The 15,224-nt window shown below is 45.5% G+C and overlaps 1 protein-coding gene across 3 annotated transcripts in view; it reads left to right on the top strand.

Annotated features, from left to right (window-relative positions):
- Positions 1-15,224, top strand: part of LOC119456152 (solute carrier family 15 member 2-like) — a 322,715-nt gene that overhangs the window by 130,331 nt on the left and 177,160 nt on the right. For all 3 annotated transcript variants that reach the window (XM_049664629.1, XM_049664623.1, XM_037717785.2), the window contains exons 6-8: positions 3,039-3,129; positions 6,676-6,753; positions 6,814-6,896. In XM_049664629.1, coding sequence (XP_049520586.1) covers positions 3,039-3,129; positions 6,676-6,753; positions 6,814-6,896 — 252 coding nt within the window. The remainder of the gene's footprint in view (positions 1-3,038; positions 3,130-6,675; positions 6,754-6,813; positions 6,897-15,224) is intronic.

Genomic DNA, 15,224 nt, shown 5'->3' with positions numbered 1-15,224 from the left:
ACAATAGCCACAATTGAAATATGTGCGTTAAATAAATCATTAAAAATGTAATTAGTGTAATTAAGTTTATTATTTAAATAGACATTTTCATTTAACATAGATAGCCGCCTCATCGAGCAATGCAGGTGAGAATTGTGCTATCGGCCGCAGACCATTTTTAAAAATTTGGTGCAGCTAAAAAAGCACACACCCCCATATATATGTTGCGCCGTGCGCGATGAAAACATGTGTTGAACTGTTCAGCGTGCTTATGCCCTATACGTATCCTATTGTGAAACTTGGAAAAGCCAACGAGAAATGTCGAATGTACTTCGATGAAAACACTGCCGGTCTAACGTGCCTGTAAATAAAGCTGGAGGTAAACGCCAGAGCCTTTTTTCATAAACGGACGAAGAGCGCAGCGAACGTGGCTTTTTGCAGACGAGTTCCTAGCCGAGGTGGACATACTTTACCGCTGATATATATGTAACGTGAGCTTCAGAAGAAAAAATTCGCAAACATTTATTAACGAATTTATTAATACCGTATAGGGAAGTTGCTTAAATGGCGAATTTAAAGGCAGCCACAGTTTCAAGCGCGCTCATTTTTAAATCTTGAAAGTCGCATCGAATTCGAGGTATTTATCATCAAATTTCAACGTTAAATTGATGCAATATCGAAACCGAGCGCACCGGGAGCGCAGACGAGGCGCTATCAGATCACACGGAAATGGAAGGTAGTTTGAACTTCGCGGTCAGCAGCTCATACTGCACTATTTGCCCGAAAAGCATGCGCTGGGTCAGCATTTGCCGCGACATGCTGTCCCACTTGGCCCCGCAGTTTTTCACGGGGCGTTGCCGTCTGACTGGGAGCGGGACGCGCTCGCTTTCGATATTGCCTCGATGGAGCTTTGGAATTCGATTATGAGTGTCTAGAATCGAATGCGATATTGAAGATGTTACAAAAAAATGTCACAGTTTCGCCCTAAGGGCGAAGCCATGAATGCGATAGCAACACAGCAATGTCATACGAAGTAAGGTGAGCGGCTTTGGTAGCAATATGAATTGTAGTAAACATGATCTGATTAAGTAAGCAGGTGTGCTGCGGCGTAAGTAGACCGACATGAAGAGAGACTCGATGACCACGAGAAGGCGCGTGTTAAACGGTGGTGTTGATGAGAAGCGCTTCCCGTGGGCAGCGCGTGCGAAGGGACACACCTGTAGCGCTGCACTGCCGATCCGGGCAGCATTGCATGTGTAGCGTGCGTTGGAAAATGTGGCCCGACTATTACTAACTGAATGAACAAGCGTGGTGTGAGCACGCACAAACAAACATGAATAGATCACACTGAATGACTGCAGACAACGACTGTCAAAACGCTGGCAGCAAGCGCATACGCCGCAGCGGGCGAAGGTACGTGCGGTCTATCGCTTCAACGGAAACTGAGCGGCGAATGACAGCGCGTACAAAGGTCAGAGCCGTGTGGAGATAAGAGACGGTGCGGGCGAGCGCCGAGCGCGGTTGTTGGCAGAGTAGAAGTGCGCCCCCCCCCCCCCCCCCCCGCTCCCTCCGGCGTTGGCTTCCCGCTTCCTTGCTTGCGCGTGGGAGATTGAGTGCGTTTGCTCTCCGTGATAGCGCGCGTCCTCGCACGCTTCCGCTCGGGCATACGGCGCGCGGCGAAGATTTTATCTATACGGAACCTCACGGCGACGGCGACGACGATGGCGTCGGCGACGCCGACGGCAGAAATCCGGTTGAAGTGTCCATATAATTGCTATCGCAATAAAAAACATAGGTGTGCAATAAAATGTAACTGCCTCTAAATTCGCCATTTAGACAACTGCCCCCGAGGCACTAATAAAAAAAGCTAATTAATGAATCTTTGGTAATTAGTCTTCTGAAGGCCACGTTATTAGTGGCAAAGTATGTCCCCCAGGAACTCGTCTGCGAAAATGCCACGCTCGCTGCGTTCACTACTTTTTTTTATGAAAAGTCTGTATGCCCCCCCCCCCCAAAAAAAAACAAAAGAAAAACACCCAGTATATATATGTGTGTTATGCTGTGTTATGACAATAAGGTTGTGACAGGAAATGTGTAGCTCAGCGTTACAGCCCTTCAGTGAATGTGCAGAAATAATGCAATGAGCTTACACTGGCACTTCTGAACTGTCGCAATATTTTGTGGGCCTGATGCCTTGGCGAATGTTACGCGAGTTCCTGAAACCACGGGCGCGTTGGCACCTTCTTCGCAGCCCAACGTCAAAGGCCACCACGGCGTGTGTAACCAAGTGCATCTATGTACTATGCTATCACCTCTTGTTCGGCCGGCCGTGTTAGGGCCCATTCACACTTGCGACTAGGCGAGGTCGCGCGACCAAGTTAGTCGCAAAGCGACCAGTCGCAAGTAGTCGCGAATGGTCGCTTTTCTCGAAATGCGACCGTTTCGGGCCAGTCGCTCACTGCTCGATTTTTCAGTCGCGCGACCGCAGTCGCAGAACAGCTGAACCAATCAGATGCGAAGGAACACGACGTCCGTATACGCTGACGCTTATTTTACGCGGCGATGGCATTTCAAGCAGACGCGAACGGCATATCGCGAGACATTTCGGTTTAGCGACTCGTCGGTCGAATTTGTGAGTGTGAACATCGTTCGTCTTGAGTAGCTTTCTGGTCGCCGGTCGCAATCGGTCGCGCGACCTCGCCTCGTCGCAAGTGTGAATGGGCCCTTAAACGCAAGGGATGATTTCCGGTGCACCAAGTGGATCGATCACCTTGTAGTCAAGCAGCAAAAGTCTCTCGATTGGCCGAACAAAGGCAAGTCGGCGATCAGCGGGCCAAGCGCGTTTGTCATGGAAGCGTCCATCTCTGGTGCGCGCACGAGTTGTAGAATGTATTCGCGTCACGCATGCACAAAGGGTACAGCACTACAGATAGCTACAAGAATCGAGATTGTTCTGATATTTGCGTCCTGCATGCGCCGAGCGATAACGTTTAACATTTGTCAGCCGATAGAAAGCCGGAAGCAAGTATGCACACCTGTCAATATCATCTACTCTCCAGGAAAGGCAGCTGGAGCAGTTCTTCTCGCTCTTCTACCTGTCAATTAACGCCGGCAGCCTGCTGTCAACGTTCATCACACCAATTTTGCGAGGTATGTGCCACCGTTCCCAATTTTCAAGTATGCTTGCTCCGGGCTGTGATTGAGCAGCACACGATAAACATTGCTTACCGTTCGTCCTCATGAGGTTTGGTTAACAATTGTCTGCAATCGGCGCAGCTACGTCCCTTCCCCGCGTAACAGTGTTGCTATAGTTGAGGTACCTGCGAACGCATCCTTTCAAGCACAGTAAATTCTACATCACAAATAGCCATCCGATCTTTAGGAAAAATATATGCGGAATGGATTTTACACGTTCTCCACACGCATGCGCTACGTGTTAATGTTTGCTTTTGCATCATATTAAACAGTTGTAGTTTAGCGTTTGCAACCAAACGTAAACGCATTACGTAAAGAAATAGCGTCGTCCTCACTGCGCATGCTCCGAACGTTATTGAGTTGCTCTGGTTTACGTGCGTTATGATAACGTACGTTATTTGGCCAGTTGTATACGGACGCTAAGAAATAGCGTTGTCGAACATGGCGGCACCAACGGCTCCCGCTTCAGCGTGAATTCGCGTGATGGCTCTCACTTATGTTCGGGGCCACTAACCATTGAAGTGGGCTTTCGCTTTCTCTGAACTCGCCTGAAACGTTCATTATGAGCGCATAGCGTGTCCACTTTCCAAGATCGTTCGGTGATTCCGGTGATTCCGGCATCAGTAGGCCTAACGAGACGCGTCCGCATGGAGGAAGGAAAAATATAGGAGGGAGCCTACCACAACGCGACTGACGCCGACTGTGGTGGCCCAACACGTGATAAAAACGTCACAGCACGGAGGATACGTCAGAGCGCGCGGTAGGCTTCAGTACTCCCGGTTGATTTTTTTTGTTCCAATACCGATTCGAAACCATTTGAAACTTTAGAAATAAACAAAAACAAAACCAAGGGGAAAAGAAAACAAGGAAAAATCTTTTTTTTTCCTTCCTGCATGTGAGCAGCTGCCCGCGCGCACCGAATAAAAACTACCGGTAACCAAATGTCTCGGCAAATCTCGATTCTCCGTGATCTCCACGCAAGAGGTTACGTGTTGGGCCACCACTGCTGGCAGCGTTCGCTTGTCAAGGCTGGCTGCGTGACCTAATGCTCCCTTCTTATATTTCCTTCCATAACGACAACAGGATGGCTGCTAATGGATTGTCTTGGCTCGGATACGTTTGGCACGAGGCACCAGACGGCGCCCTGTTTTATAACGTCTTCCTTACATTTGCGTTCCCGTACGGCAAACTTGAAAGAACGCGCACCGTCCCGCAAATGTGCTTACGTGTAACGTACTATTATGAGCAATATGAAAGGGAACACAAGAACGCGTGGTAAACAGCCTCGAAACAGACTCGGAGCGATACGCGGATGGCGCTGTGAAAAACAAAGAGGGAAAGGAGGGCGCTCTTCCACTAACTGTTGGCACTCCCACCACGCTGGCATTTCTACAAAGCAGCAGCTTGCGTCATTTCGGCGATATGGTATCGTCCGACGGCAGATAAGACGGTAATCGTTGCAGTGACTTACACCGATTCATTTTCTTTCATTCATTCTTTTTTTTTTCTTCGCGCAACCGCTTGATCGTACTCTTAGACCAAGCTTGCCCTGTATTTCAAACTGATTCTTTATTTGAATCGACGCACCCAGTTGTCAGTGACGCAATATCTAACAGTGTTATCACTGTGTGCTGGCGATGCCAAGTTCCGCACTTTGCAGACGCACGGCGGGAATGCGAAGAGTCGTTAGAACTAAAGTCCCTATATAAGAAAAGTACCACCATCTACTCTTGCCTCCGCCGCCTCCTCTCCTGAAGCGCTTGCTCTTTACTTTTTGCTTGCGAAAGCCAAGTCGACGGTGGCGCGCCTAGGAAGTCCACGTTGAAGCTTTCAGGCCGGGCGCGCGCCGCCGCCGCCGCCGCCGGCGACTGCGGCTGCGCAGAGGACTTTCAACATGGCTCTGAGGCGGAAAAAAAGAAAATATAAAGAAGTGAAAAGCGCGCGCTATCGTCGTCCAATCGGAGATACAGGAGAGAGAGAAGCGGCGTTTATCAAAGGATGGCGGTACTTTTCTTATATAGGGACTTTAGTTAGAACAGCGTCCCCCTTTCCAGGGTGTTTTCTACGCGTTCCTGTGTTCCCTTTCGTATTGCTCATAATAGTGCGTAAGCCGAGAACCGCTATTCTAAAACTGTCTATTTTGAATATTTTAGCGTTACAAAAAATAGTCATAGCAACATGGCGACGTCTTTGCGGTTGCTGCTTTTCTCGCTCAGTGTTTGCTCAAGAGTTAGTATACTAACTCTGTGCTCGAGGCAGCTCGCTCCTAGCCAGAGACAAATGCGTGTTTCATCATTGACTAATCAACCAATGCGAAGGCGCCGCAGAGAAGGAGGCGGGGCTCGACGCCGCGGTACGACCCTCGGCTCCGGTATTGGTGAGGATAGAACACCGCGCTACTATGGGGACAACATCGCTGGCGTTTGATGATTTACTGGCATCCCCTTTGAAACGGGGCCTAGCCTGCATGATTTAATCAGGTATGCTATGCAGGTTTTTTTCATTCCCTAGCATTTTTGTATTTTTTTCCCCTCGAAATCTCGCTTGCACCGCTACGTCGTCCCTGCTTTTCGCCCACCAATACTCTAAACGTCCTCGTGTTCAGCAGCAGAAGTGTTGCGACTAGGACGGTTCAAACGTGCATCTTGGGTTCGCATGGTTCAATGTGACCGTCAGTGGCGAACATCCCCGGTTTGGATGGTACGAAAAAAAGAAAATACACTCAAAGTAAGCGTTCTTACGTAGTGCTTTGCTCGCCTTTCACTTGGCGGTGACGCTTTCTGCGCATGTTAATACAAAGAAAACATTCATCCTTCAATGTGCATAAATCAGAGGTAATGCTTCCGAGCCAGATTTATAAAAGGATGTTCAACATTTGACGCGTAGGCATTCGGAAATACAACAATTTCAAGAGGCCTGGCTGCAATTTATTTCTCACTCGCCAAGTAAAAATTTTATTTGTACATATAAAAAAACTTTGGAGAGAGCTTTAATGCATAAAATGTGCGATGTAATCGTATGTAGATTGTGATGTATCGGAAGCTGCGTCAAGGGCCACCTTGCAGACTCTGAACGTGCCAAATGACATGCGACGCGCATAGGAACGTGCGAGTGTGAGCGAGTTTTCGGTGCCTCCATGTCAAGCAGGATGCTCTCACCGTGGGGTGTTTCCAAGTCGCTCTCAAGCGTCACGTTTCTTCCTTCGCTTTGTGTCATTCCCGTCACGTCTAAAGAGCACTGCGCCCCGACAGGATGGCGAATTTGGCGGCACTGCCTCCTGCCAGGTATAGCCCACAGCTCAATTTGGCATTCATTACGCCCGCTCAGCTGTGGCCCACGACGTGACGATATGCTTTCAATGTTGGTTACATTATGTCGCTCTGTTTCATGTCATCTTTCAAGTGTAAACCAGGTACTGTTAACATGCTGCGTAACCGTACATTGTAACGATGTCATTGTGATTCTCATTTCCCACGTGGTTGCTGGTTCGTTTGAACGCAGTGCAACGCTGCCTGGGGCAGATGTTCTGCTTCCCGCTGGCCTTTGGTGTGCCGGCGGCGCTGATGGTGCTGGCACTGGGTGAGTAGAGTGTGACACGCACAGTTGCCGCCTGAACTGTCTCGTCTTCCCTTTGCGCAGTGTTCTTCATGGTCGGAAAGCCTCTGTACCGCATTGTGCCTCCGGCTGGAAACGTCGTCGTCCGTGTACTGCAATGCATATGGGTGAGGAGGCATGCTATATTCCTACTCCCGCCACATCAAACTTTAAACGATCGCTGGCACAACCAAGTGAAATCAACTTTTTAGGCAACATTCAGGCAGTATAACTTGAAAAGCGTATGCAATGGCGTGATTCTGAGATTGAGAGGTGCGCATAGGTACAATCAAGTCAGATTCAATGCTGGAATCCGTGTGAAGCGGTTATTTCAATGCTTATCCGCCAGATTTTGCAACAAAGCGACGACTGGGCCCATCAGGATCGGCCCACTGCTTCCAACGGCTCATGGGCGACCTTGCACATGTGTCACAGTCACCAACCTCTCACAAACACGCAGTTTCGTACACAGTGTGACGTGCTCTGTTCGACAACTTGTCCGCCTGCAAAGAGATGACCAAAGCCCGGTGCTCTGAGGCCACGTTCGCACGCACGCTTCTCTGCTCTTTGAAACGACTGTCGCATCCTTCACTTTGAGACACTCTGTTAGGCTGCACAACGGTCGGCATCGGCCCATATTTTTTGTCCCACGGAGGCGCGCGTGGTGCGCCTGTAATGCTATCGCAATAAATTCACAAGTCGTTAAGTAATCACAGTTCCAAGTGATGGCTCGCACAGGCAATTTAAAGGAAAGTGTTTATAAAAGTAACTTATCGTCGCCTGTACGCAAATCATGTCATAGTATATGCACTGACTCCATCTGGATTCAGTGCAGTGTGATAGAAATGGCAGCTCGTATCAAGTAAAAAATACGTAAAAATGGACGACAATTTCTTTCCACCGCTGTGGGAGCCAACTAATGTACAGCCTCCGTGTGCTGCGATGGAAGGTGCATATAAACGAAGTACGATCTTATTACATCGCATCGTTGCAGTGATCTCTATCGCGTCAGGAGAAATGTTGGTATTGAAATAAATAAGGGCCTTAATTGTAGCCTCAGCAGCCAGGCTTCTTGGCACTTAGCAAACGGCCAGGGCTTTTTTTAACGTCACTGTGTGTTTTCTGCTGTTTACTTATGGTAAAGGGCCCCTCACCAAGTTTGAGTATCGCGAACGGACTGATCACGCTGTGGCATCTTCAAAGCTGCAAGTTGAAACGCCTCTCTAAATGCGCTCAATGGCGTCACCAGGGCTCTTGATATGGGCTTTATCTCCGCTATGAATGAGGCCATTTATTGCTCCTCCGCATAATTACACCTCGGCATTGCTTTCGAACATGCTGTAAGCAACCGCCATAAAGAATGTGCTCTGGCAACACTGGTGGCGTCCGCCATGTTTTCTACAGCGCTTATTTGTGCCTGCTGGTGGTGTTGTAGTGAATGTGTACAGCCTTTGAAGAGCAAAAAATCACCAGCCCTTCCCCTGTCGAGAAAATGGGGGTAAGCGAAGCTTGCCGTGCGTGTATCTGACCTTCGTCAGGGTAATGCAAAGTTTACGACATGCCATGGTAATAAAACATAAACATTTATTAAATGTATACATCGAGGGAAGGAAACGTACACGCAACAGAAGGAAAAGTTGCACGAAAGGCAAACAAAAGTAGGAAGGAAAGGGAACGAAAAGTAGAAGGAAAGGGAACGAAAAAGTAGTAGGAAAGGGAAGGGAAAGTAGTAGGTCAAGTACACACACGACAACCTTCGCTTACCCCCATTTTCTCGACAGGGGAAGCGCTGGTGATTTTCTTTCTTTCTCTCTCTCTTTCCTTCTTTCTTTCTCTTTCGTTCTCTCTCTCTTTCTTCCCCTTTTCTCTTTCTTTCTTCTCTCTTTCTTTTCTTTTTCTATCTCTTTCTCGCTCTTTCTTTTTTGTCCCTGGTATGTGCCATTGAGCTTGGACCCTTTCTGCACTATTGCCAGGATCGGCCCACATTTAAGCGTGACACCACCACCACCACCGCCGAAACTTGTGAGCCTATAAAGCGTCGCCTAAAGGGGCCCTGAGCCACTTTTTATCGAAGTGGAGAAAGACATTTGAGCTGAAAATGGGCTATTTCATAAATACTTAGCCACAAAAAGTACTTCAATGCGTTCAGCAGAAGCGGAGTTATTGGCAATCAAACACTGCCTCAGCTCTGCTCCCCCTTCCTTCTTCAATGCCTTGCACTGCGAAGGCTACGGCGGGGCCACAACGCTCCGCCTTCAAAACGTCACGGTGGCGCGCAGTTCAAATTTCCGATTTGGTGCCTAGGCCGCGGTAAACGCAAGCCAAACGCGGCTGTCCTCAGAGAGCCGCAGTGCGCTTAGCCAGTGGACTCGTGGCGGCACCCCGCGGCGGCCGCGGTGTAACTGACCGCAGCGACGAATAGCAGCCGCGTTTTGGAATGTGCTTTATTGCGCAATAAAGCACAGAGAAGAGAGTGAGGATCACGGCTCTGTTGAAACGAGGGCGTTTGAAAGAAAGGTGACTTGGCGCTCCGCTTGCGAGCTCCACGCACCGCGTACGACAGCGAAATTTGGCTGAGATGTTCACAGCAGCGTGTGCTACCCGCGGACTATGTTATTTCACAAAGCCCGAGGGATGGTTCAGGGCCCCTTTAATACACATTAATGATTGTGTAGCGCTTAGTATTACACTGACGGAAGAACTAAAGAACGAAGCGAAAAGAACGAAACGTGGACTACGTCCACTTTTTCATCTTTTATGTTCGTTCTTTAGTTCTTCCGTCAGTGTAATACGTACTAAGCGCTACACAATCATGAATGTCCACCAACTAGCCCCGTTCATCGCTTTAATAAGCAATAAACATATTATTGGTGAACCGTGGTGGCATTCAGCAGAGGTAGAAGACCAGGCTTCTAATTTGAAGGGCACAAGTTCGAATCCTCCTCCAGTCCTCGACATTTTCATGCTTTGAGTGGCGCCTGACGCCGGCAAAAAATTGCCGAGCGCCAGTGTGGCTATAGTAGTCAAGTGCGACCAAATTCGGAAGGCCACCTAAGCTTCAACAAAGACGCTCCGTCACCAGAACAAGAATTGGCCTCCCTGGTACAGTATTCGGCCACTGCCTTCCTCGTGACTCCTGCAATTACCCCGTGGCCCTCAGCCCCTAGCGGCCACGGAGCACCTGCGATCTGGCAAAGGGTGCTAAGAATCTCGGGGCCCGGACAGGCCGCTACTGGCATCGTTTAACGTGCGAACCCTCTCGAGTGAGGCTAGCTTCTCTGGAATGTTTTGAGAATTTATCGGATATTGCCTGGTATATTATTTACCTGAGTGTGGTAAGAAGCGGATTATACAGTGCTTGCTAACGGCCACCTCCTTTTCTATCCAGATAAGAGAGAATGCGGGGTAGGGATTCTAATCCATAAGCACATAGCGGGCAACATTGACGAATTCTACAGCAATAATGAGAAGGTAGCATTCGTCCTAATAAAGCTGAATATGAGAAATATAATAAAGGTAGTACAATAAGCGTGCACTCCAGCCTTCACTCACGATGATGAAGAAATAGAATTGTTCTATGAAGATGTTGAATTAGCGATGACAAGCTCAATATACTGTAGTCATGGGCAACTTCAATGCAAACATGGGGAAAAAGCAGGCTGGTGAGAAAGCAATTGGCAACTACGGCATCGATTCTATGAACACTAGATGAGAGATGTTGGTAGAATTCGCGTAAAGGAATAGACTCTGAATAATGAACACCTTCTTCAGGAAGCGCCGCAACAGGAAGTGGACCTGGAAAAGCCCTAATGGAGAAACAAGGAATGAAATAGATTTCATACTCTCTGCCGATCCCAGCATAGTGCAGGATGTAGAAGTGTTAGGTAGGGTAAAGTGCAGTGACCATAGGTTAGTGAGGTCTAGGATTTCTATCAATTTGAAGAGAGAAAGAATATAGTTAGTTATGAAGAAACAGGCCACCCTAGACGCAGTAAGGGTAAAAGCAGACCAATTCAGGCTGGTGCTCGCAAACAAATATGCAGCTTTAAAACATACAGATGAAGATAACATAGAGGTAATGCATGAAACCGTAACTAGGCTGATCTCAGAAGCAGCAATTGAAGTGGGAGGTAAAGCGCCAAGGCAACCAGTAGGTAAGCTCTTCCAAGCAACAAACGACTTAATAAAGAAACGACAGAGCATGAAAGTGTCAAACTCTAGAGATCGGACAGAATTCGCTGAACTGTCAAAACTGATCAACAACAAAAAACTAAGGGATATTCGAAATTATAACGTGCGAAAGATTGACGAAGCCGTAAAATATAGACGCAGCATTAAATCAATGAGAAGAAAGCTTGGCATTGGACAAGGCAAGATGTATGCAGTGAAAGCAGGGTAATGTCTTCAGCAATTTCGATCATCTAGTAAAAACAGCAGGAACTTTCTCACAGCAGCATTGCTTCTCACCTTTTTATAAACGGTGAAAGTGTGCGGGATGAGAAAACTCCGTGCTCTGCTTTTAATAACCATTTTAAGAGTGCTTTCACAAGTGATGACGGCTGTTTACCATGCTTTTCTGCTGAACTACCTTCCCTTCCCGAAATTGTTGTTTCGGAACAGGGCATTCTAAATTTATTGTTAAAGTTTGACATTAAAAATCTCCAGGGCTAGATGATATTCCGAACTGCTTTCTAAAGCTTTATGCTGAATGGTGTGCAAAAGACCTGTACATTCTATTTGCGAGGTCAATCAACGAAGGATCATTACCGGAAGACTGGAAAATTGCTAGAATAAAACCTTTACATAAGTCAGGGGATAAATCTTACATCAAAAATTACAGACCGATTTCATTAACTTCAACATCTTGTAAGCTCTTAGAACATATAATTCATAAATATATAAGTGGTTTTCTAGACGAACATAACGTTTTTACAAACATGCAGCATGGTTTTAGAAGTGGCCTTTCGACGACTACTCAACTAGTTGAAATCATACATGACTTTGCTGGCACTGTAAACAAAGGGAAACAAACAGACGCGTTATTCATGGATTTCAGCAAAGCGTTTGAAAGGGTGTCTCATGTTAAATTGCTTTATAAACTAGGAACTGTGTTTAAAAATGACAAAATATTAGCATGGATTAAACCCTACCTTACAAACCGCCATCAGTTTGTCACTGTAAATAAAACAACCTCTGATATTGCTGCTGTCAATTCCGGCGTCCCACAGGGATCCGTTCTTGGCCCCCTTTTCTTTTTGTTATATATAAATGATATTGTCACTAAGCTCTGTGTTAAAATCAGGCTTTACGCTGACGACTGCGTTCTGTACAATGAAATAACAACGGAAGAAGACCAACTCAGGTTAAACAGGGACTTTAATAAGGTAGTTGAGTGGTGTAAACAATGGCAGATGTGCATTAATTTCGAAAAAAAAACAGTATATATGCGGATAACTTTAAAAAAGAAGCCACTGCTATATCGCTATGGCACAGAAAACGCTTTTTTGTCAGAGGTAACGCAATATAAGTACCTTGGCTTGTACATAACAAAGGATCTTTCCTGGTCAAAGCACCTTGACACAATAATAGCAAACTGTCGCCGCAAGTTGTTTTTTCTAAGGTGCGTAGTAAAATCCTCCACACCAACAGTACGTCTATTGGTATACAAAACACTCGTCCGCCCCGTTTTAGAATATGCTGTAGTTATATGGGACTCGTTCACTAAAAGCGATATTGGAAAGCTAGAAAGCTTACAGAAAAAAGCAGTCCGATTCATCTACAATGCATATGGGCGTAGTTCTATTACTAACCTTTTATCTCGGAGCGGCTTGCCTTCTATAAGTGATAGAAATCGTGTATGTCGTTTAAAATTCTTTTTTCCTACTAATAAACGGTCACTACAACATCGACACGTCTCACATTATCACCTATACAACAGGTTACGCTACGAGACAGCGACACTCACTAGCTGTAACTCCATTTACAACACGTGTAAACTGCTTCAAGTATTCATTTTTTCTAGAACGAAAGTATATGGGAATAAGCTGGCCGATAAAACTGTAACACAGGACTCATTATCACTTTTCGAGACATATCTTTAATAAAAATCATTTTGCACTTGCTGAGATTGTTAGTGATAGCACTGTTTCACTGTATGATTGGAAAATCGCCCAAGTAACGTTTTTTCCCCGTCTTTTCTTCTTCTCGCTTATGCGAAGAAACTTTAGAGTGCAGTTCCCAATTTTTGTATTTATTTTGTTTTGTAAACTTACTCGTGTACCATGCTGCTGAAATCTTGTTTAAGATCGCGGTATTTATTTATAAATAAATAAATAAATAAATAAATAAATAAATAAATAAATAAATAAATAAAATACTATACTGACCTGTACAGTACCCAGAGCATTGCTTCATTCGAAGTAGTGATGAACAGGATACAGGGGGCTTTCTATATACCTAGCGATGAAGTGAGAATGACCTTGCAAGACATGTCCTTAGGAAAAGTGGTAGAATATTGATTAACAGTCGATTTAATCAAAGATTGAGGAGATATCATGCTTGAAAAGCTTGCAGCCCTTTATACGCAATTCCTCACGACTTCTAGTGTACCAGAAAGCTGGAAGAACGCCAACGTTATACTAATCCATATGAAGAGAGACTTTAAAGAACTGAAGAATTATAGACCCATTAGCTTGCTTTCAGTATTGTATAAAATATTCACCAAGGTAATTTCAAATAGAATCAGGGCAACACTTGACTTCAGCCAACCAAGAGAACAGGCTGGCTTCAGGAAGGGATATTCTACGATGGATCATATCCATGTCATCAACCAGGTAATAGAGAAATTTGCGGAGTACAATCAACCTCGCTATTTGGCTCTTCTGGATTATGAAAATGCATTTGATTCAGTAGAGATTACAGCAGTCATGTAATATTTGCATAATCAAGGAGTACAGGAGGCATACGTGAATATTTTGGGAAATATCTACAAAGATTGCATAGCTACCTTGGTTTTCCAGGAGAAAAGTAGAAAATTAACTATCAAGAGAGGGGTCAGGCAAAGAGACACAATCTCTCCAATGCTATTCACTGCATGCTTAGAATAAGTATTCAAGCTGTTAGGCTGAAAAGGCTTAGGAGTGAGGATCAACGGCGAATATCTCAGCAACCTTCGGTTTGCAGATGATATTGTCCTATTCAGCAACAATGGAGACGAATTACAGCAAATGATTGAGGACCTTAATCGAGAAAGTGCAAGAATTGGGTTGAAGATGAATATGCAGAAGACAAAGATAATATTCAATAGTCTGGCAAGCGAACAAGAATTCAGGATCGCCAGTCAGCCTCTAGAGTCTGTAAAGGAGTACGTTTATCTAGGTCAATTACTCACAGGGGACCTTGATCATGAGAAAGAAATTTACTGAAGAATAAAATTGGGTTGGAGTACATACGGCAGGCATTGCCAAATCCTGACTGGGAGCTTACCACTGTCGTTGAAAAGAAAAGTGTACAATCATTGCATTCTACCAGTGCTAATATATGGGGCAGAAACTTGGAGGTTAACAAAGAAGCTCGAGAACAAGTTAAAGACCGTACAAAGAGCGATGGAACGGAAAATGTTAGGCCTAACGTCAAGAGGCAGGAAGAGAGCGGTGTGGATCAAAGAACAAACGGAGATAGCCGATATTCTAGTTGACATTAAGCGGAAAAAGTGGAGCTGGGCAGGTCATGTAATGCGTAGGAAGGATAACCGGTGGACCATTAGAGTTACCGAATGGATACCAAGAGAAGGGAAGCGCAGTCGAGGACGGCAGAAAGCTACGTGGGGTGATGAAGTTAGGCAATTTGCAGGCGCAAGTTGGAATCAGCTAGCGCAAGACAGGGGTAATTGGAGATCGCCGAGAGAGGCATTTCAACTTTATTTTGCATTTTCCCTCTTACGAAGAAAGAAAAAAGATAAAATGCCAGGGCAAGGAACAAAAAGCTGCAGAACAGCAGCTTTCCTTGTCATCAGTTACAGCGAATACAAAATAGAAAAATGGGTTACAGAAGTACAAAACATATCGACATCTATGCATATACAAACATATATATTTAAGAAATACATTTACCCGCACATATATAAGGCTCTTGATGCACAATCGATAAACAAATGTAGACACATGCTGAGCTTTACGGTATATAGGTATTTATTGTGAAATATCGGCGTTATCCAGTGGTACATAAAAATACGGAGTAAAAGGGAAAATAGAAAAAGGTTCAAGACATGGTAACCAGAATTGCAAATTGTATTTTCATAAAAATGTACCGTTATTAATAAATTCGTTTTCAGTGTCTTTCTTGTAATCGTGTTCAGCTCTGTATGAGTAGCATATAACAAGTTTAATATTCTCTGCTCCTGTTTCTGCAGTGGCTTCAAACCGAAATTAATTCTTGAGAAAGGCAATACCCACTGA

Source organism: Dermacentor silvarum, chromosome 1 (genome assembly GCF_013339745.2).
Source record: "Dermacentor silvarum isolate Dsil-2018 chromosome 1, BIME_Dsil_1.4, whole genome shotgun sequence".
NCBI lineage: Eukaryota > Metazoa > Arthropoda > Arachnida > Ixodida > Ixodidae > Dermacentor > Dermacentor silvarum.
This window is presented reverse-complemented; position numbering and strand designations above follow the sequence as displayed.